Below are 21664 nucleotides of genomic sequence, written 5' to 3'. Positions count from 1 at the left end.
CCTGTTGTAAACGCTGTCATGCTTTTTTATTATTCATCAACCAACATGTGTGACAAAGTTAGACAGACTTGTGTTTGTTTTCTCTCATGTTTTTGTTGTTTGAAATATGTTTGGTAGATAAAATACAAAAAATGCCTATGGACAAACCTGCTTTTTTTGTAAATATTTGAATACCAAATGTCCTTTATATATTTCCATTTATTATTTTGATAATTCTTATTATTATTTTAGCTTTGTCACTGCTCAAAACAGTTCCCAGGAGCAGTTTTGAGTAGTGGCAGGGACTTTTTGGAGCAGTGGCATAGTTAGAATACAAAAAAATGTACAAGCCTACTGTTTTTGTAAAAAAATGAATCAATTCTTATTCTTATCCAAATTTTATTTTTATGTTTCAATTTTTATACATTTGAAGTTCATTTTTATCAATTCAAAACAGTTCGTCTAGCACTCTGTGTTTTTTAGAATAAAAAAGTAATCAATTTAAAAAAAAGAATTCTCTATTTTGTGTGTGTGTGTTTGAGTCCTGTGTGTTGATACAGTATCTCTAGGTGACTAATGCATGGTCAAAACAGCCTCAGACCTCAGAGGGTTAAGCGCTTTGGGTTATATTTGCTCCAAACGCAACAATGCAGGTATCCACCAGAGGGCGCCATAACCGCATAAAAGAGAAAGGAAAGCAAAGGACTGAATGCAAATACCATCACGCAGACAGACGCATCATCAGATAAAATATTGGTTATAAGGCAATTTGAGAATATAAAAGGTAATCAGTGTACATGGCTCGACATTTCTGCTGCTACAACTTTAGATATATAGTTCAAAGATGAATCACTATTTTTGTTGTAGCTACATGGGAATCCTTCAAATCATCTGTCTTTCGCATTAGTGGGCGAAAGTGGAAAATTAAAATAACCACACTCGGGACTTTTACGCACACAGTCTCCATGCGCAACAGTCCAAAACACAAAACAGGAGGACTTCACTGTATGCACTTCTGTAAAAGTGACACGGTTAGTCTGACCATGCGGAATCAACATCGTAATGCTCCTTTTGTGTTTGAGTCGTGCTGGTGTGTTTACTTTTGCTGCTCTGTTTTGGTAATCAATGGTGCAGGCAGCGTGCCATCACAACTATTAGCGAGCTGTGATATTGAAAACAGCATTCCGGATCTCCAGCGGTTAGGAGAATAAAAAGTCTCCTCGGTCAGTCATGATGAATCTCTGAAGTGGACCCGCGCCTGACATGTTGGAGCGGCCCCAGAGCCCCCCCTCCCCTGCTAGCCTACACACACACAGCACATCAGCCCATGATCTGATGCTCCACGGTTCATCTCCACACGGTTTATGGGCGCAGATTCCCGGCAGAAATGCCCCCAAAAGAGCCACAGATAACGGGACTACGAACACTGACAGCCCCTGAATGAGACTCGAGGTAAAGCATTGATTTATTTGTATTTTATTTGCATGCCTAACTCTTAGTTTTAATGACCTAAAGGGTCATGTAACCATCAGGTCTTACATTTACTACTTTTTAAAGATGTTTACTGTACAATAACTTAATCACATTGAACATTAAATGGAAGCTGCAGGATTTTAAGTTTGTCAAGAAGACTGAGGATTATTTTGGCCATGTAATACTGCAGGGATTTCATAAAGCACAGTATAAGGAACAGAATAATTTCAATAAATTGAAGGTTTTTTACCACTGTGAGAAAATGCAGCTCCCTGTTTGGGTGTGGTTATTTTCTGTGGGATGCATGTTAGAAATATACATGTGAATATTAAAGCACTGGCACTTCGCATGAGCTGTAAGTTAAAGGCCTTCTTTATGTCGTGTGACTTTTTTCTTAGGATGGAAATATTTCAGAGGGGAAACCTGAGGAGAGGAGTGGCGCTCTGCCTTCTGCTGCTGGCTCTCACACACGAGGCCACAGGCCAGAGAAGAAACACAGGACGCAGGAACAACTACAGGCTGCACGAGGACGGAGGAAATGGTAATTCTTTTATATGAGGTATCCACACGTTGGTGGTGACTGAAGGTCAGGCTCTGAAATCTGCCGTGGGTGTTAAACAGATTCCAGGTGGGAGGAATCGGACATTTACAGAGAAGCAGCCACAGATCAAAATATTTCATACTACAGTGAGGATAAAAATAGCTTCAATCAGCATTATGCAGCATTTATAGAAGCATTTCTTTAAGGTGGAACATGTGAAGAAACACGACCGTGTTTCAAAGCGACACAAACAGACCCATTTTTGAATTATATGTCTCATGTTGAACAGAAGTGAAGCAGTCTGATCCAGTCCTTTAAGTTCAGATCTGAACTCAAGCTTAAACCTTTAGCCCTGTTTAAACTTCTTTGTAAGCGATTGAACAGAAGAATCCAGAGCTCACAGAGTTACTTTCACGGGGCGTCTAGATCAGGGGGTTGTTCCCTGATCACAGAGTCTGAGTTGTTACAAACCCGAGCTCCTCCTGTGCTCCACCTGTCGACTTGTCCTTGGATAAGACACTGAACCAAAACTTGCTCATGATGGTCAGGTCAGCACCTCGCTGGTAACTTCCAGTGGTGGACAGAGTATACAACAGCATGACTTGAGTCAAAGTAGAGATACTAAAGTCCTGGAGAACTTGCTTTTTAAAGACACTTACATATTCAAACTATTTAAAGACATTTGACTTTGATGTATTTTCACAATGCATGAGTGCAGTCAAGAATTCATGGGTGGACATTCTGCTACGTTACTGTTTTTTAACTCACTTGCTACAAATCTCCTGATTTGCAGCTCCAAAATAAAAGGAATAACCTCAAATAACTGGTGAGCAAGGAAAATGTCAGCCAGGCTTTACACAGTGAGAAAACATTCACATTTCAAACATGGGCTTAAGATATGGCCTTGGCTGCTCCAGTGGAGAATCGTCATCCGTCTCTCACACTCAGATTCAGATTCTTTATTGTCACACAAGGGGAAATTTGTTTTTGCAGCAGGAGCACACAGAAGACAAGAAACACAAAGACAACATCACTGTATTCTCACTGCCAGAGGGCCAAATTGTAGGATACAAAAAAAATTACAGTCAATTATGTCTCAAATTTAACTCAACATATACCAGTGATCAAATATTATTATGGACATGTTTCTGGTTTTCATGATTTCATGGCAGATTTTGTCATGGTGTCTTCATGTTTCCAATTAATTGATGTGTAAAAAGTGACCTGAGGGCCACATTAAGGGTTGATGGGTTGCCCACCCCTGCCGTAAAACATAGACTGACAAAAAAAAAAATCAGACAACACAACAAAATACAAAACCAAATAAAACATTGCAATAAAATCAGTCAAGAGCTCATACCAAGAGTGGAATTCTTCTGCTCTTCATCATTACCAACACTCAATGATCAGTTTGCTCTGTGTTTGCTCTACGTTCAACCATGGAGACGTTTGCATCGTACAGGTACGGCAACACCACTTAGACAAGCCAAAGGCAGACCTACAGGAAAACAGTTTATTGGATCAGGTTTTTAGAAAAGAAAAGAAAACTCATCAGCTTCAACGTTCATAGAAATGTAGTGAAGTCAAAAGTAAAACGTTTACCCAAAAAATAAAACTCATGTAAAGTACACATACTCAAACGATGTAAGTTCAGCTTACCACAGAAGTCTCCTTCAGTTTTTCAGGCCTTGATCGCATCCTGATTAATGCATTAATGCGGACCGCCATTATTATATTTACAGTAGTTTTGTCTGAGGTTTTGTTGGATTTCTTCCCCCCACAGGTCTAACATGTTCTCTGGAGGTGGCTTTCATCCTGGACAGCTCGGAAAGTGCAAAAGTACTCCTGTTTGACAAGCAGAAAGATTTTGTGTTGAGTTTCAGCACCCGCCTCGCCATGCTGCAGGTGACCGGTTGGAAGCTGAACGTGCGAATGGCCGCACTTCAATACAGCAGCTCTGTATCCATAGAGCGCAGATTCTCAGACTGGAAAGGCCTCGATTCATTTCAAGGTCAAGTCGGCGCCATGAGCTACATAGGCCATGGCACCTACACCACCTACGCCATCACCAACGCCTCGCAGCTGCTGGTGCAGGAGACGCCGGCGGACAGCGTGAGGGTCGCGGTGCTGATGACGGACGGGGTTGATCATCCACGGAACCCTGATGTGATTTCAGCGGCAGCAGAGGCCAAAGGTCACGGCATAAAGTTTTTCGCCGTGGGCCTATCAGACATCGCCCAACAGAGTCAGAACAACGGCAAGCTGCGCGCCATCGCCAGCACACCGGCTCAGCAGTTTGTCCAAAGTCTTCTCAACCCTCAGCTGGAGGAGAAGCTGCTCAAAGAGATGGTGAGTGTGGCCTCAAGTGAGATGACCTCAGTTATCACACTTTTGTATTGAAGGCAATCTGGGAGATGGGTTAGGGTTGAAAACTGAAAACGTAAACATGAGTTGACAAACCTGGGGAGATCCATATTGAATCTCTAAAAATCTCCACAATAGATTAGTGAACATCTGCAGCCGCTGTCAGCTAGAACAGTGGTTCTCAACTGGTGGGTTGGGAATGTGTGCCTGGGTAGAAATGGTGTCAAATAGTCTACAAAGCGCTTTTTAAACTTCTAAATCTTTCCTCCATAACATGTTGTTTGCCTCCTACTGCACAATTTGTCATTAAAGAGGACATATTATCCCCCGTCTCCAGCTTTTTAAACAGTCCCCTGTGGTCTAAATAAAACATCTGTGCTGTGCTTTGGTCAAAATATAACATGAATCAAGCACCAGAGGAGGTTTGTGACCCTGACTAAACCAGCTCTCTCTGAACGCTCCGTTTTGGTGTGTGTGTCTCTTTAAATGCAATGAGCCCCCCCTGAGTTTTCCCCGTAGACATCACTCTTTTGCTAGCATGGATAAAAATGGCGGACCTGTGCAAAAGTTTTGTTCTAGGCTGGGGCTGGAGTCAATGGGTGGAGATACCAGTGGAGGGGATTTTTTTTTTTACCAGAATCCCACTGTGACATCACAAGGAGAGCACATTTGAAATGGAGCATTTTAGTCAAGACTAATGCAGACCACAAACAAAGGACTGGATGGGTTTAGTTCACATGTCAGTAGACACTCAGGTTAGCTAAATATATGTTTAAAATACTGGAAAAGTGGATTTTTCATAATATGTCCCCTTTAAATAAATCTGATAACATCAGAAAGTCGGTGGTGGGTCCTGAGGCTAGACGAGTTGAGAACCACTGAGCTAATAGATGCTTCAGTGATTCTGAACTATGTGACACTGATGCCCCAGAGTCTGCAGACTTAATCACAACCAAACACTGATGTAACACCATTGGATTTCATGTTTTCTCCTCCTCTAACTTTGTTAAAGTTTTTAAAAATATTCAACAGTAGCTGCTTTGAGAGCATGTATGATCCACTGCACGTCCAGCAGCCTAACATGGGGACAGAAAGATGCAATATCCTCTTCAGAGTGTTCATGTTCTGCATTATATTCTGCACCGTCTATCCTCACGTTGGGTTCACAACTCAGGGACCGAGTTGTGTCTGCATGAGGGGCTTTCCCGCTTGCTTTGCATTTTCCACACACACTTAAATGTCGGGGTCGGGGCCTTTCTGAGAGAGAGTGGCGACGCTTGTTCTGCTTCCCAGAAATGTGTGATATTATTCATTCGCATTTGTTCCCTCCAGAAAAAGAAATTGCGCATCAAAATAATCAGAACATGAATGTATGTTTCATGAGGCCCCGATAATGTATGATTTCTGAGAGAATGCTACGGTGGCCCTGAGGGTTAAATGCAAAATATTTCACAATGTGAAAAACATTTGATTTAAACCAAACATGTTCTAAAAACAACAAAGATAAGTCGGAAAAAACAACCACATAGATACTTAATAAAACCCAAAACTAAATTGTACATTTCATAACATGTTTTTTGCCTACTTTGAGATATATTTTTACAATTAGTTAAATGTTTTCTGCGTTACATAAAATGTTTTTAAAGTCGACCTTCAGGGCCACCGTAGAATACCATGGTATTGAACCTGTAACTAAACTGTCTCCTTTGATTTCTTATGTCTTTTCAGAGTGCAGTGGCAGCTGAGTGGGTAAGTCTTCCTACACAATTAAGCTTTGAAGAGTTTAATAAATCTGATGAAATCATACACTGTGGATAAGAAGTGGACGCAGCCTCGGAGGCTAAGGAAAAGGCTTAAACGCTGCAGTTCTTTTAAAGGCCAGCAAGGGAGACTGGAAGCGGTCAAGAGAAATGGTTCAGATTGTACCCGACCTAAAAAGCCTCTGCATGTTTCTAATAAGCTCCACGAGCAGAAACGTGCTCAAACTAGGATCAATATTGGCGAGGTTAGAGGTTAGTCATTGATATTTGGCATCACAATTAATATCACAGTAAACGTGTGTTACAGAAATCAAGAGCAAAAAAATGGACATACGCTCAGCGACATCACCCATTGGTTTCTGAAGAGGTTTAACGGTGGTGGTCACCATATTGGAATTTGCTATCCTTAAGTTTCAATCACTGTAGAAACAGGAAGAGTTTGAGCAGCCAGCCCCAAGTGGACACTTGAGGAACTGCAGTCTTTTGCACTTAAACAATGGCTTTATTTTTCATAATCCGAGGTTCAAGTTTGATTACAGTTTAGTTTAGTTTCTAGGTTTAGCCGATGACTTAGCGTTTTCTTAGCCCTTACTTCCATAGAAATCAAACCTTTTGTCCAAATATGGTCTCATCTTAAGACAAAAATGGTGAGGGTTAAAATTTGGGACATCAAGAGGGCGACATCCACTTTTTGTACACAGTATATTTTGTAAATGGCTGACTTTGTATTTTTCTCTTTGTTAGTGTCCGCAGGCTCAAGTGTGTTTGTGTGAGAGAGGAGACCGAGGCCCACCGGGAAGTCCAGTGAGTTTTATAGATACTAACAGATAAAAAAATATATTTTCAAAACAAACACATTCAGCATCATCTTGACTTTTATTATTGTCAATTTAGGGTAGAAAAGGGGACGCAGGTTTCAGAGGGTCGATCGGTCTAAAAGGAGGGAGGGTAAGTCACAAAGACTTTTTTAAATGTCTGAATTCATGCAGCTCATTGTAAGTTGGTTTGTTTCCATAAAGGGTGAGCCCGGCTTAAACGGTCGACCTGGAGGTGATGGACCAGAGGTAAAAGGAAAGAATTACCTTCATCAATAACTTCTTGTTTGATGACATGCTGACTTTATAAAACTGTTTCTCCTTTTACAGGGACAACCAGGTTACAAGGGCAACAAGGTTGGTGACGTTTAATGTCAGCGAAATGCAAAAAGTCTCAGTCGTTTAATTTAGCAACTTGAGTAAGAGATGCGTTTGTTTTTTAGGGGGAGAGAGGAGACTGTGGCACTCCGGGGGAAAAGGGTGAAACTGTATGATGAGCATTATCTAACACATTATTATTTGAATTAATACCACTCAGACTTTGGTCTTATAACGAATGAAGTGTAACTTCACAGGGACCCGAGGGACCTCCAGGACAGCGAGGATCAAAAGGAGCACAGGTACAGTGCTGTCCCATCATGGCTTGTTTTCTTTCACGTCAACGTTACAGATTGTAGGTCTAACTTCATCATTTAAATTATAACAAATATAAGGTTTGCAAGCTGAATATATATTTTTATGGCCAGCTGCTCAGAAAGGTTTCACTTTTGCTGTAGCGCCATCATCAGGTCAAAATGCAATTGGTAAACAAATTGCAAAAATGAACTAAACACTGTAATGTAATTATCAAATGTGAATGTTTGCATGCAACAACATTAAATATGCGATAGGACAGGATACGGTACGATGCAATGCCATGGGATGTGATGTGTGCGATGGAAGGTTGCTCATGGTTACGGGTTGGGGGAGTGATATTGCTTTAAGACAAGTGAGGCATCACGGTTGTTGGTGTAGAAGTTGTCCCCGTGCTTTTCTTACCCACACCTGAAGGTTCCTTCAAGTCAGTATTTGTAGTATTATAGTTAACAGCAAGATTAAACTAATTATCAACATTACCCAAGAAGCACCGTTAAAATATGATAGGATAAGGTACGATGCGGTACAATACGATGTCATGCGATACACTCAAAAAATATACAATATAATACGATATATACACATGCATTAATGGGAAGCCTTTATTTCTCACCAGGTGGGCGGTTTCATAAGTGAGTGACATCCTGTGAAAGCTTTGAATTGTACTTTGTAAAAATATGACCATGTCACTATTTGCTTGTAGCTTACAGAACATCAGTTATAAGCCTAGTCTTCTTTAAATAACTTTTTTACATTTACATTTCATCAACTCAGATTCAATTATCACTTTTTTTTTTTTTTTTTTTTTTTTTTTACTGTTTGTCACTTTTCTTCACACGTTCAACGATCCGATTTTGATTCATTAAACTGATCTTACACCGTCATTTTCTATTTTTCGTCCCTCCTTCACCGCCTGAATATAAACACACAGCCTGCAGTTCTCGTTGACGGACATCACAACAGCTCGTCCGCTCTCCAATATGAGAAATGGAAGTGGAATTTGTCTCGTATTCATCTCTGCACTAATGGAATGTGAATATTGGATTATGGGTAATCCTGATACTAATGTGGCTGTGCAAAGCAGGGAATCCAGGCTTGCAGGATATTATTCTTTTGCAGGAACAGACTTTGTGAGGTGGGATTAGTGCGGCCCTGCACAACTCTTCCTCCTCTGTGCTACTGGCACAGTGTCAGTATAACCTTGTTATTTCTTTTTTTTTGTGAGCTTGGCATGAGAATTGAAAGACATGAAAGCGACGAATGTTGATTTTAACCCCGCTGTATTTTTCATCCAGTGACCAAGGGTTTTGCTCTTGACCGGCAATTTCGGTCATACGACACAGGGGCTCATGGCTGGTCATTTCTGTCCGACTTTAGTGCAACTTGTAGTGCAAAATAAAGAGAATAACCTCAGTGATCTGGATGAAAATAATGCATGCTTCTCAGTGTGTTATGGATTTGATTAAAGGACATGTGTGTGTTGTATTTAGGATGTTTAAATTTGTGTTTCAGGGTGCATTAGGACCACCAGGAGACATGGGAGCTGAGGGTCCAACAGGACTTAAAGTAAGTTTACACAACACCTAAAATACGTCAGAACTTCGAGTGTGTGCATGTATAGATGACTGGTTAATCTTTGTTTTACTTTTGCCATCATCTGCCCAGGGACAACAGATTGAATGTAAACCGAGTGTTAGATTATTAAGATGTAAAGGGCTTGTTGTCCTGACCACAGGGCAGCAGTTCAGCACGTTCCCACAGATTTTGTTGAGGCAAAATAAAATGACCTTTCTAAATGTGTGCCATGGGCTTAAAAGATGCAGATTCCTCCATCACTACAGAGCTGTCCCGCAGCTTGTTTTTAACAAAGACGTCTTTATACAGGGGAAATATAATGAGATTTATTGCACATTGAGATATGAATAAAGAGAAAGTTTCACAGTGGGAATAAAGGGCTGATCTTTTTTTCCCAAATGCCATCGATCACCGAGATGGATTTCACAGCACTTAGTTTGCAGTTAAATTCACTTTAAGGTCCCATATGATGCATATGCGTACTTTTTGCAAATGGGGGTGCTGGTAGCCTAGTGGTTAGTGCATGCAACCCCATGTGTGGAGGTAATAGTCCTTCAAGCAGACGGCCAGGGTTCAAATCCAACCAATGTCTCCTTTTCTGCATGTCATTCCCAACTCTCGCTCTCTCTATCCTCTGTCCTAACTAAAATCAGAAAAAAATAATAGTTGCGAAGGGAATAAGATGGCTCCTTGTTTACATGTGGTGATATTTAACTTATAAAAGGGAACTTTTCTACCTCTCAGTGTTGAGCTACTGTTACACAACATGGAAAGTCTCTTAAATTCTTTTCCACTTTACCTGCTTAAGGGGGACAGAGGACCCAATGGGGCTCCTGGACCACAAGGGGACATCGGTATTGGATTCCCAGGAGCAAAGGTAAGTTATTTAAATCAACCTGGACAACATAGAAACATCCTCGTACGTCATTTATCTTCCTAAAATCAAACATGTGCCTAAATGTTTTCTGAAGACGGTATGAATGAGATGAAAGTTTATCAGCTGCATTTGCTGACTGATGCTGCGTGGCGCTCACAGGGTGAAAAAGGCATTCAGGGAAGACCGGGTCCCACAGGTCCAGTTGGTATAGGAGAACCAGGACTACCAGTGAGTATGAGCATTGAAAAGTTTGATAATGATGTAAGATTTAAGATAAAGAGTGTTAAAAGTACAATTTCAGACTTGTTCGTTTAGGAGGTTAAGAGTTGAAATCAGATTGCTGAGTCAGCGTCTAGTGAAGCTGACTCACATATGCTCTTACTGATTTCCTGTTGTCATGTAGAACAGACTGGTTAAATATTCAAATATGAGCATGCTCTGTGTGTCTCTACTCACTACCCACCTGCAGGATTCCATTTTCTAACCCCTGCTGCCACCTGGAGCCCCAATAGTGTTCCCTCTCTGAGGTGCCGCTCGGTTGCAGGAACACACAATGAAAACATCAATAAATAATCTGTGGCACACTGAACATTACCTTACTGTCACATGTTTCACCTGAGGAAGCTACAGGCCAAACGTGTGACAGTAACGTAATGTTCAGTGTGCCACAGATTCTTGATTGATTTTTTTCATGTTAAGATTTATTTTAACGTTCTTGGTTCAATGATTCAAGGGTCCCCCAGGACCACCTGGAGCACAGGGGAACCCCGGACCACCAGGAGAGGGCTTCCCAGGGCCGAAGGTGGGTCGAGTTTTAAAGCAGTAAAGGAATGGCCTTCAAAGATCAGAACTGTTTTTAGTTTGGTCCTCGTTCTCTCATCTCAAAGTTTTTTTTAATTCAGAATTTTGCGATGTGTTTATTGTAAAAGCTCATATTGAGATAACGATATGATGGAGTCTATAATATTTGCTTAAACATGAGTATGACTTGTGTGTTATTTCATGAGAACTGCATTACTGTCTAAACTTTATGATTTGGTTGAAGGGTGATCGAGGACACGAGGGTCCAAGAGGAAACCGGGGACTTTCTGGTGTCGGGGCCAAAGGCGACAAGGTAAATGTTTCAGAAATTAATACAAATTATAAACGTATCGTACGTACGGAGATCCGCAGTACAAACACTGTACTGTGAGAATATTCCACAACTAGAGCAAAATGTTTGCGCTACAGAGGAGGGATGTCTACCGGGAAAACTCAGGGGGGGGGGGGGGGCTCATTGCATTTAAAGAGACACACACACCAAAACGGAGCATTCAGAGAGAGCTGGTTTATACAGAGTCACAAACCTCCTCTGGTGCTTGATTCATGTTATATTTTGATCAAAGCACAGCACAGATGTTTCATTTAGACCACAGGGGGGCTGTTTGAAAAGCTGGAGACGGGGGATAATATGTCCTCTTTAATATAAAACATGATGAGATTTTATCTTACATATGAACCGGACAAGAGCAGCAATAAGATTAATCATCTCGCTTTGCCCACAAGGGGGCGCCAAAGTCCTCACAGGAGCTTTTAAATGGAGCTTGATTCATTCATGCACACCTTTTCAGACACGTGCAGATCTGTGATGACTGTTTTTAGTTTAATTATGAAACTGTTAAACTCTCTTTCCAGGGCAGTCTTGGGCCACCTGGGATTCCAGGTCCAGTTGGTTCTCCTGGTTTTGGATTTCAAGGCGAAAAGGTAAAAGCTGCATTAATGTCACTCGTTTTCTCCACACATGCACTCATGAACATTTCTTTGGAGAAATTCAGGAGAGCGTTGCCCCAGAAATCTTTATGACTCGTCTGTTCACACACGCATCTCACAGCCGGAGACTTTCACTCTCTGGACGCAGCGTCTCGGGAGGCAGGATGAGATGTAAAAAAGGACGATGAGGAAATGGCGAACGAAGCAACAGCGTCTGACATTATGATGACAGATTTAGCCTTTGTATACCTGTAATCAGACATATTCACAGTATCTACAGACGAGTAGATACTGTGCATATTTGCAAGCAGAAAAGAGCATGAAGCCGTTTCACTGCAACGCAACGATCACACCGCTCGTATGACAGAAACGTCGTCATTCACACGAGCAGCTCAGAACTCACCATGAGAAGACTTTTGTGTGAATGTGTGAGACTGTTAACTTGTTACTGTTGAAGAATCAGGTTAGAAAACAACGACTACAACGTGTGAGTACTGTACGGAGAGTTACTTTGCTTCTTCTTCTCACTGTCACTCTTTCCTCTGATCTGCAGGGTGATCTGGGACCAGCCGGACCTGCGGGCCCCAGAGGAGCTCCAGGTGTTGGAGTAACTGGACCAAAGGTAAGAAAAACTGCTGGGTACTAACCGGATGATTATTTCTTCTCACACAAAGAAATTAATCAAATGTGATAGACAGTCAGCTGCTTCTCTGCCTGAATGCATCTAAATTGTTTTGCATATTTTAACCGCACAAACACGCCTCGATCTGTCAATCAAACGTCTTTGTGAATCTGTCGACTTCTCCATCACGGAGACAACACCGACGCTAATGTTGGTCTCGGTTCATTTGAAGTTCATTTCAGAGATTTTTTTAGGAGCAGTTTTTGTGTTCCCCGACTTTCACTTGAAACAAAATCTTGACATTTCCATCTAAACCGCCCAATAAGCCTGAACATCATGACCACCTGTGCAATTTAATACAGCATGTTCAATCATTAATTCTACTTTTATGAAGATTCTGCATTTATCTTTTTGCAATGGACAGAAATTTACTTTTTTTTAATCCAAAGTTTCTTAATTGGTTTTTGAACAGAATTAACAATGTTTCAATATTCACCAAAGAGCAGCGACATTATCATCAGAGTTCTGTGGACAAAGTCACAGATCCAAACCCACCAAACCTCTACCCACCCACCACAAGCGTCACACACCTAAAACATAAACGTCTGTTTTCAGGGGAATCAAGGACTTCCAGGTGATCCTGGACTGCCAGGTGAGAGAGGAGTGGGACAACCAGGACCTAAAGTAAGTAAAAAGGACAGTACTCACTCAAAGCGGCCTGTCAGTTTCAAATATTGATAAATTATACATATAAAGGAAATAAGACTCTGCCATGTGGATTTCTAACTTAGTTTCCATGCTTTCAAACATTAGATGAAGATTCTTACCTTCACTCTTTAGTCTGCTTCATTCTTCATTAACCTGCATCCCGCTGATGCTCTCATGTTCTCTCTCTCTTTCAGGGCGACCCCGGGTCTGAGGGGTTAATAGGGATACCAGGTCAGCCAGGAGAGGACGGAGCCCCGGGACAAAAGGTAACTTCATGATCCCGATCAAGAATTTCTCTTTTTCGATTCATCCCCCGTATTTCTGAAGTGTTGTTAAAACCTGTTCAAAGATTCTTGGCTAAAAACAAAGACATTTCTTTTGAACATTGTTTTTATTGATTTTGATTTCTTTATCAATCCTGGGGCTGAGTCAACTACAGTAGACAAATAAGACCACATAAAGGATGAGACAGAGACTCTTCTAGTTTTGGCATTGGCTGTGGCTCACAGGATTCTGTGTTCAATGTATTTTTTATTGATCAGTAAATACAAATATCAGACGACCCCACGTGGGGTTGGAACTCCCAAGGTTGAGACAGCCTCAATTAATAAAACTGTTTGAATTGAATTCTTACCGGTCTGCTGCTTCATTGGATATTTGTATCTGACCGCAGGGTGACATCGGGTTACCGGGGCCCAGGGGACCTGACGGAGCTCCCGGTAAAGGTGTACCTGGAGGAAAGGTAACAAACTTTTGTTAAAGATAAGGATTTATTGTCATAAATGAGTTTCAAGATTCAGTGATAATTCTACTCAGAGGATCATTAAGAGGACTGTAAGATACAGTTAGTGTTATTTTGCAGGGGGACAGAGGGGACCGGGGGACGAGAGGACCATCGGGTGCAGTCGGTCCAGTGGGACCAATGGGTCCAAAGGTTTGTGCATCAACAGAAACATTTTATGTGACATAAAAGATTGTGAGATAGTAACTTGTTTGCACAAGAAAAATAATATATGAAATGGGACTTTTTGGGTTTTGTACTAATCTCAGATCTTCTTTCAAGTAAATCATCGACGATTCTCTTTCGCTTCAGCTTCATATTCAGCAACTCATTAAAGACATTCAAGTTGCAGTTTGGTTTTTATTTCAGAAATAAGTCGTGTTTTTCTTCAGCTGCAAAGTAAAACTTGTAGCTGCCTTTGTTTATCCTCTAAAGGACTACAGTAATGTTTTATATCCACATGTATCCTCTTAATGTGTTAAATCTCAAGATACCATACCCCAAGATGCTTTGAGGTTCACAACAAATGTCAAAGTCCCGACTCCTTGATGTACTCTGTATGACTGAGCTGGCTCGCCTGCATTGTCTGCTTGTAGACTCAATCACAGGCAAACTTGAACTGATTTGATGAATACATATGTTAAAGTCCTCCCTTGTTATATTCTGTTAACCTGAGGTGTGTTCTCTCTTCCAGGGGGGACCGGGAATAATTGGGCCTCCAGGAGTAGCTGGACTACCAGGGCGGGGGATAGCTGGTTCCAAGGTGAGATCATGCAAACAGTTTATTTAAACAAACAACAATTGATTGACTTCTGTGAGGGGGTTTGTGTTTTTAGGGAGAACCAGGTCCTCGAGGTGCAACTGGAGCTGTAGGAGAGCCAGGGATCGGTTTAACGGGACCCAAGGTGAGTTCAGCTCAGGTGTACTCTTTGCTCATCCTGGTTCTGATTAAAGAGGCCTGTGATTGGTTCACAGGGAGACAGAGGGTCACCAGGGCCTGCTGGAGCACCTGGACTGAAAGGTGAAGGATACTCCGGCCCTCCAGTGAGTATCAAACAAACATCTTCTTCATCACAATCCATGTCTTTGTCGACACATGTGGTTTGACTTCACACTCTGTCTCAGGGACTTCCTGGGCCTCCCGGTCTGCTTGGAGAGACTGGAGCTGATGGTGTTGGTTTACCTGGATCAAAGGTAAAAGTTCATCCAGGGAAAAAACCATAGACTGTATAAAACATTGGATGTAGTTGGTTTCTGAAGCTGAGGCTGTTTTAGTAGTTTTCCCCTCCTTTTCTGCTTGAGATGTGATTAGTCACATGATTATAAAACACATCAAGAACTCACAATCTGTTTTCCGATTCAGGGGGACAGAGGACTGCCTGGACCACCTGGACCTGCCGGGCCACCAGGAGTTGGCGTAATTGGTTCAAAGGTAATCTGTACTCCTCATAATGTTGCCCAGTCGTTTCTTCCTCTGATGCCTGCACCCTGGGGTATCTGGCTCATGTTGAAGTTTGACCAGTGTATGATGTGGGTCTGTTATTTGTAATGTAAGAAATAACGTCCACGTTGTGTTTATAAACTTTGACTACGTTAATGTTGGTATCCATTAAGTCCCTCGTTTTTTTGTTCCTGCAGGGCTCAGTTGGCAGAATGGGCCCGGCTGGTCCACAGGGGTTACCTGGAGAGGGCATCCAAGGACAAAAGGTACCACTATCAGCTGTCAGGATATGAGAGGAGGGGGTAAATGTTGACCTGACTGGATTCACAAACTCAAAAGAAATTAAACAAATGACACAGCAGAGATCAGTTTTTGGTTTTTAAGCACCAGAGATCCCTGAGTCACGTTAGTCGGGACGTGGCTGAAACGCAGCGATTGTATAAAATTTGTGGAGGAACGTCTTCTCACACTGTACGACAGAAGCTTTCATGACATACAGTCAGCCAAAGCCCACGATTTACGTTCTCACACTGTACGACCAGTTTGTCGGTCGCCTTTAAAAAACTCCCACAGACGGAGGTTAAAGCCAGATCTATGTCTATGTCAGTAGTCTCAATAAGAAGCACCAGCAAAAACACCCCCACACTCTCTCTGTCGCTCACACTCAGCATCACTAAAAAACAACAAGCTAACCAGCAGCTCCATCATGACAAACAAACAGACACATCAAACAGGCCTGCCTGCTGTTGCCATGGTGCTCTCAGAAGCTATCTGCCAGGCACAATCAGGAACAAAAAGTCCTGAAGTCGGGGAATCAGCTCATAGCTCTGCTCTCCCTGTGTCAGTGTGAGCAGTCGTGCAACCAAAATTAAAAAAAATGCCAGAAATTCATCTGACCAGCCAGGAGCAGCTGATCAGGCCATGATCTGCCGTTGGTACACTGCACTACTAATAATTCACTTTTGGGCTGAAATTCAGCCGGTTGGGTTGAAATTCGGCCGGACTTCAAAATCCCCAAAAAAATGGTTTAACTAGGACTGAAATCGTCACCCCTTGATTTAGAGATGTGTGATCTGTTGTTATTAAATAATGACTCCACTGTCCTATTCAGTTCTTTAAGATTGGTTCTGGGTCCAAACGGCAGTCAATGGATAACCAATTAGTTCAATCTTCTTCTGTAACTTCTACTTGATACTGTCCTCCGTTTGTTTCAGGGTGAGCCTGGGTTTCAGGGGATACCGGGCCCCAAAGGTCCTCCAGGACAAGGTCTACAGGGGGACAAGGTAACAACATGTCAGCAGTGACACTGAGCAATACCAAAAACTGCATCAAATTAAAACGATCAGTGGATCACGTCAGTGGAACTGCGTTATTCAGGCATCTTCAGGTGACCTTTTCTTTCCTCCTTCAGGGTGAACGAGGGTTCAGAGGTGACAAAGGCATAAAGGGAGACAGAGGAGAACCTGGAGAGGCAGGAGCCGTCGGGCCTTTGGTACAGGAGTCTGATTTAAGTATGATTCAAGTGTCTCAAAGCAATATCATAACATCCAGTATATGATGATTTCTTTTAAATCACAGGGTAGAGTGGGACACAAGGGAGAGCCTGGACTTACAGTAAGTAAAGAGCATCAGTCAATACACTGAACATCATTATTCAGGATGTGTAGTTGAGCAGATCTGAGCCGAACCAGAGGTGGGACAAAATTACTATACAGGATCCTTAATCGTGCCATTCAGTGGTGCCAGTAATCTTTCAATAAAAAGAAGTGCTCTAAAAATATTTCCCTGCCAATTTGGCTCAAAATGTCACTACTTCATGACTCCTCACGGTGACATTTATAAGGGTCATGTGATCAGAAGATAATTAGCCAAAGAAGAAGTTTACAGCTCCAGCTTCCCAGAGTCACTGATTTTTCACACTTAAATGTAGCAGAAATCAAGTATATCCTCTGAAAATAACTCTGTGAGCCATGACTGTCTACAATGAGTGTGACAACCGAGTCATACTGTCTGTGATGCGGCCGTAGCTACACTTTGTTTACATCGCCCGGACGGCCGGCTGGATCATCCCCTCGCATATAATAGTTGTTTAATTGAGGGACTACAGAAAAGAAGAATAACATACTGTACTCACTGCTTATTTGAATGTCACCTAAGCGATTTTAGATCACGGTCATTCCGTGTAAATTTACTTGCAGTGTGAAGATACGAGCATAACAAAGATCGCTAGCATTAGCATGCTAACACAACAATGCAGTTGTTTTTGGTTTCATACTGGTGCTCAAGGGCGACATCTGCTGGATCAAAAAATCAAATATTCTTCCTTTAATGGACTTTGGCATAGATGAATTTTCATAGCGGTTAAGCCCTTTTTCTCCTAGGTAAAAGTTGATGTAAGCTGCAGGTAGTGACAACGGCAATAGGCTACTACCTCTTTTACCGCATAAATACCTAAAATAATCTATCTTCCCATTCTTTGGCAAGAACTTTTAGAACGTGTTCCCTTTCTTTTCTTAGAGAACTGCGACTCAGAATCAAACCTGTTTTGCATTTTTCTTCTTTCATAGAGGGAAGAAATCATCAAAATAGTGAGATCGATCTGCAGTGAGTATCAGGAACTCAGAACTCACATTTTAAATTTCCGTTTATCCTTCATGACATTAACTTCTCTCTCTAGGTTGTGGAGTGACTTGCCGTCAAACCCCCTTGGAGCTGGTGTTTGTGATTGACAGCTCCGAGAGCGTCGGCCCAGACAACTTCAACGTGATCAAAGACTTTGTAAACGCTCTGATCGACCGCGCCTCGGTCAGCCGGGACACCACGCGGGTGGGCGTGGTCCTCTACAGCCACAACAACATGGTGGTGGTCAGCCTCAGACAGGAAGCCACTCGTGATGAGATCAAGTCCAAGGTGCGTTCAATGACCTACATGGGCGAGGGGACGTACACAGGGAGAGCCATCCAAACGGCCAACCAGGTGTTCAAGGAGGCCCGGGCAGGTGTGAAAAAGGTAGCAATCATCATCACAGACGGCCAGGCGGACAAAAGAGACGTGGTCAGCCTGGAGAGCGCCGTGTCAGAGGCTCAGAGGAGTAACGTGGAGATGTTTGTGATCGGGGTGGTGAACGAAAGCGAGCCTCTGTATGAAGACTTCAGGAAGGAGCTCGATCTGATGGCGTCTGACCCCGACAGCGACCATGTGTACCTGATAGATGAATTCAAAGCACTCCCAGGTGAGCCTGATGGAATCATTACATCATATTTACAGGGATAGTTACAAAAAAAAAACTTTTCCTACTCACAAAACGTTCATAAAATGGTCAATTTAAGGAGCAAACCTTGTACTCTTTACTTTTTTGGTAATTTAAAGCTGTACTTACTGAAAGTTAGGGTGAGACAGGATTTCCAGCACGCCGACCGCCATCAATTGGACTCCAAAGCCCCCTGCAGGAACAGACGGGTGACGTCACTCCTTCAGCCGTTAATATTAACAGTCATTCGTTTAACGATTTTTTTCAACACTGGTAATGCAACCTATACTACTAATAAGATTTAGCTAACGTGAAATATAATGGGAGACAAGAAAAGCTGATTTTAGATCTTCACTGGAAAATAACTGAATATGGACTCGGACTTAGACTTGAGCTTGTATCGTTCTTTTCTAGTCTTCTTACTACTCAAAGCACTTATTACACCGCAGGTCACACCAACACATTCACACACTGATGGTAGAGGCTGCTGTGTAAAGTGACCATCAGAAGTAACTAACCCAATTCATACACATTCATACACCGCAGATTAAGTGTTTTGCCCAAGGATATATTGGACATGTAGCTGCAGGAGCTACCAACTGAGCCACAGCCACTCCAATGAACCCAAAATTTTGCCAATCTGGCCGCAAATGTTCACAGTACTCCCCCACTTCTATGTACACATCTTCATTCTAACACTTAGTGGCTACAGAAAGCAGAGGTCAGGATAAATGTCTGAATGGCTTAATTTTGTATTTTCGGGAAAAAATAAAGATTTGGTAAATAAATCTACTAAGTCATCTATTACCTCTTGACCAACTCTGTAAAATGTACAGAGTATAACTATATGTCTGGCCTTCTGGTTGTGTAGCTCTGGAGAAGAAACTGTTGAGTCGTATCTGTGAGGACGGAGAGAGACAGTTGTTCAGTTCCGTCCCGAGCTCCGGACTGGCTCCAGGAATCCCTGAGGTCTCGAGTAATGTTCGAGAACCCCCATACAGGACGGACACACCCACCTTCACCGGAGACTTCAGGAGACTTCAAACAGGGGTGAGGAGAACAAATCTGTCATTTTCTATGTGTTTTGTGTTCACTTACCTAGATTTAAAAAAGGTACAGCAGTTTAGATGGTTCTGTGGTCTGTTACAGCCCGGACCTCCAGCTCCACAACCCAACAGAGAACCCATCGCTCCACAGAGACCGAAGACCGAAGACATATCTTTCTCTGAAACACAGTGGCTTCCATTACCCTTCAAACCTGTTAAAGAGTTCGGACAGGAGTTCAACATGAAGTACCCCAACCAACGTACGGTCATGGCAGAAGCCATGGGACCTGCGGGTCCAACTCTTAAGGTCCCACCTGCGAAGAAGACACCGCCACCATCAGCCCCGACTCCTCCACAGCAGCCTCCTGACCCCCAAAGATCAGGTAACTGCTGAGAGTCCGTAAATATATCAGGAATACTTGATTGCAATGTAAAGTCTTGATAAAGAAGTATGATTGATGAAGTAGTCAAATTTATTTTGGTTTATAACAAAATACCATCAAATTTATTTAAGTCTTAACAGCCTCTGCTGTATATTTATTCTTTGTTAATTAGCATGCTAACATTTGACAAAAGATGGAGAAAAACTGTGTAAAATAAAAACCCATAACTGCTCAATATCAGCATATTATCAGTGTGAGTTAGCATGCTGTATTAGCTTAAAGTTATTTGTAGTTCAACTCAGCTGCTAGCATGACTGTTAAGATCATGAATAAAGTTATAGTGAAACAGATTCAGCAAAACTGTTGTAAAAGTGGATGAAAGTGTATCTGAAGTTAGAAAAGTTGGCATCAACAAGCAAAATTGATTATTTGTGATGTTGCTTGCGAGCTAACTATGCTAAGTCATGCTATAAGTAGGGAAGTCCCCAGACGACCCCATTGTGGTTACGCATTCCTCCGATTAGTATTCAAGTTAAACCTGACACAGCCTATGTATATTTTAATCTTAATTTTGTCGATCAAACACTGTCCTTGTTTACATCCGGGTAGTAGAGCGTGGAGGTGGAGAACAGGCCCATTAACCGGCGCTACAGCCAATCTATGGCTAACGCCCCCGGCTGCGTTGCAATACGAGCAGAAGATTTAACAAGCATCGAGGACCAAGATAATCATTTGTTTAAGCAACAAGTATTTCCGTTAAGTCGACTTAACACACACACGCCAAGCTGAGAGCGGTTGAAATTTACTAGCTCATGGATGGTGATCCTACTTGAAAGAATATGATGTGTTGTTATCTATAAATGGCATCTTTCATATCATTTTTACATTGACACTTGTTCTTCCTTTTTCTCAAGCAGAGAGCTGCAGCCACGTCCTGGATCCGGGTCCTTGTCGGGACTACGTGGTGAAGTGGTACTACGACGCCACGGCTAACTCCTGCGCTCAGTTCTGGTTCGGAGGCTGCAAAGGTAACAGCAACCAGTTTGAGACGGAGAAGAGCTGCAGGGACACCTGCGTCAAAGCCTGAGATACACACAAACAACCAGATACATAGATAATAACAAAACACTTCAAGCTCACTCAAGCTGCGACTTGACTTTGAGGTCGACTTCAACTTCAACTTGTAGTATTAAAGGTTTAAAAATTCTCAGTAGCTAAGCAACATTCAACATGTTTTCTGCCTCCTGGCCTGAAGGATTTCTGTATTGATTTTGTCAAAGCAGCAGTGATCAACATCTGTGGTCTAACGTACACACTGTAATAAAATGTCTCCATAACCACTAACCTTTATTCAGAAAAAATAACCTTCTGTATTGTGCAAGATGCAATGATGTATTTTTTTACATTATGTCCAAAGTTTTTAATGTTTTTTAAAACTGTGAAATGTCATTTAATAAAAATGCCAAATAAATACGACCTCTTTCTTGGTGCATTAGTGGAGGTTAAATGGCTGTGTTGTGAATCAATTTGGAACAAAATGAGCAACATTTGAAGGCAGGGCTGGTCATTTTTAAAAACTAGCATGATTTTCAAAGTAGCATTCCCACAGTGCTCCATCTGCACCCACTGCCTCCATCTGTGCTCCCTCAAAAGCCACGCCCCTC

General features: G+C 42.1%; 1 protein-coding gene across 2 annotated transcripts; it reads left to right on the top strand.

Annotated features, from left to right (window-relative positions):
* The first annotated feature begins 998 nt into the window (after positions 1–998).
* On the top strand, positions 999–21467 carry col28a1b (collagen, type XXVIII, alpha 1b). 2 transcript variants are annotated; one of them, XM_065958197.1, is made up of 35 exons: positions 999–1431; positions 1851–1993; positions 3777–4342; positions 6086–6106; positions 6862–6921; positions 7012–7065; positions 7137–7181; positions 7263–7289; positions 7376–7420; positions 7508–7552; positions 9081–9134; positions 9952–10020; positions 10180–10248; positions 10754–10822; positions 11066–11134; positions 11695–11763; positions 12323–12391; positions 13007–13075; positions 13294–13365; positions 13773–13841; positions 13962–14033; positions 14575–14643; positions 14717–14785; positions 14856–14924; positions 15006–15074; positions 15244–15312; positions 15519–15587; positions 16536–16604; positions 16733–16813; positions 16900–16935; positions 17889–17925; positions 17999–18553; positions 19443–19621; positions 19721–20000; positions 20915–21467. In XM_065958197.1, exons 2-35 carry the CDS (start codon positions 1852–1854, stop codon positions 21085–21087), a joined length of 3579 nt encoding a protein of 1192 aa, XP_065814269.1. In that variant the 5' UTR covers positions 999–1431; position 1851; the 3' UTR covers positions 21088–21467. The 2 variants fall into 2 exon arrangements, with proteins under 2 accessions (XP_065814269.1, XP_020509219.2); XM_020653563.3 differs by having other exon boundaries at positions 1002–1431; positions 20918–21467.
* The last annotated feature ends 197 nt before the right edge of the window (positions 21468–21664 follow it).

Source organism: Labrus bergylta, chromosome 8 (genome assembly GCF_963930695.1).
Source record: "Labrus bergylta chromosome 8, fLabBer1.1, whole genome shotgun sequence".
NCBI classification, from domain to species: Eukaryota; Metazoa; Chordata; class Actinopteri; order Labriformes; family Labridae; genus Labrus; species Labrus bergylta.
This window is presented reverse-complemented; position numbering and strand designations above follow the sequence as displayed.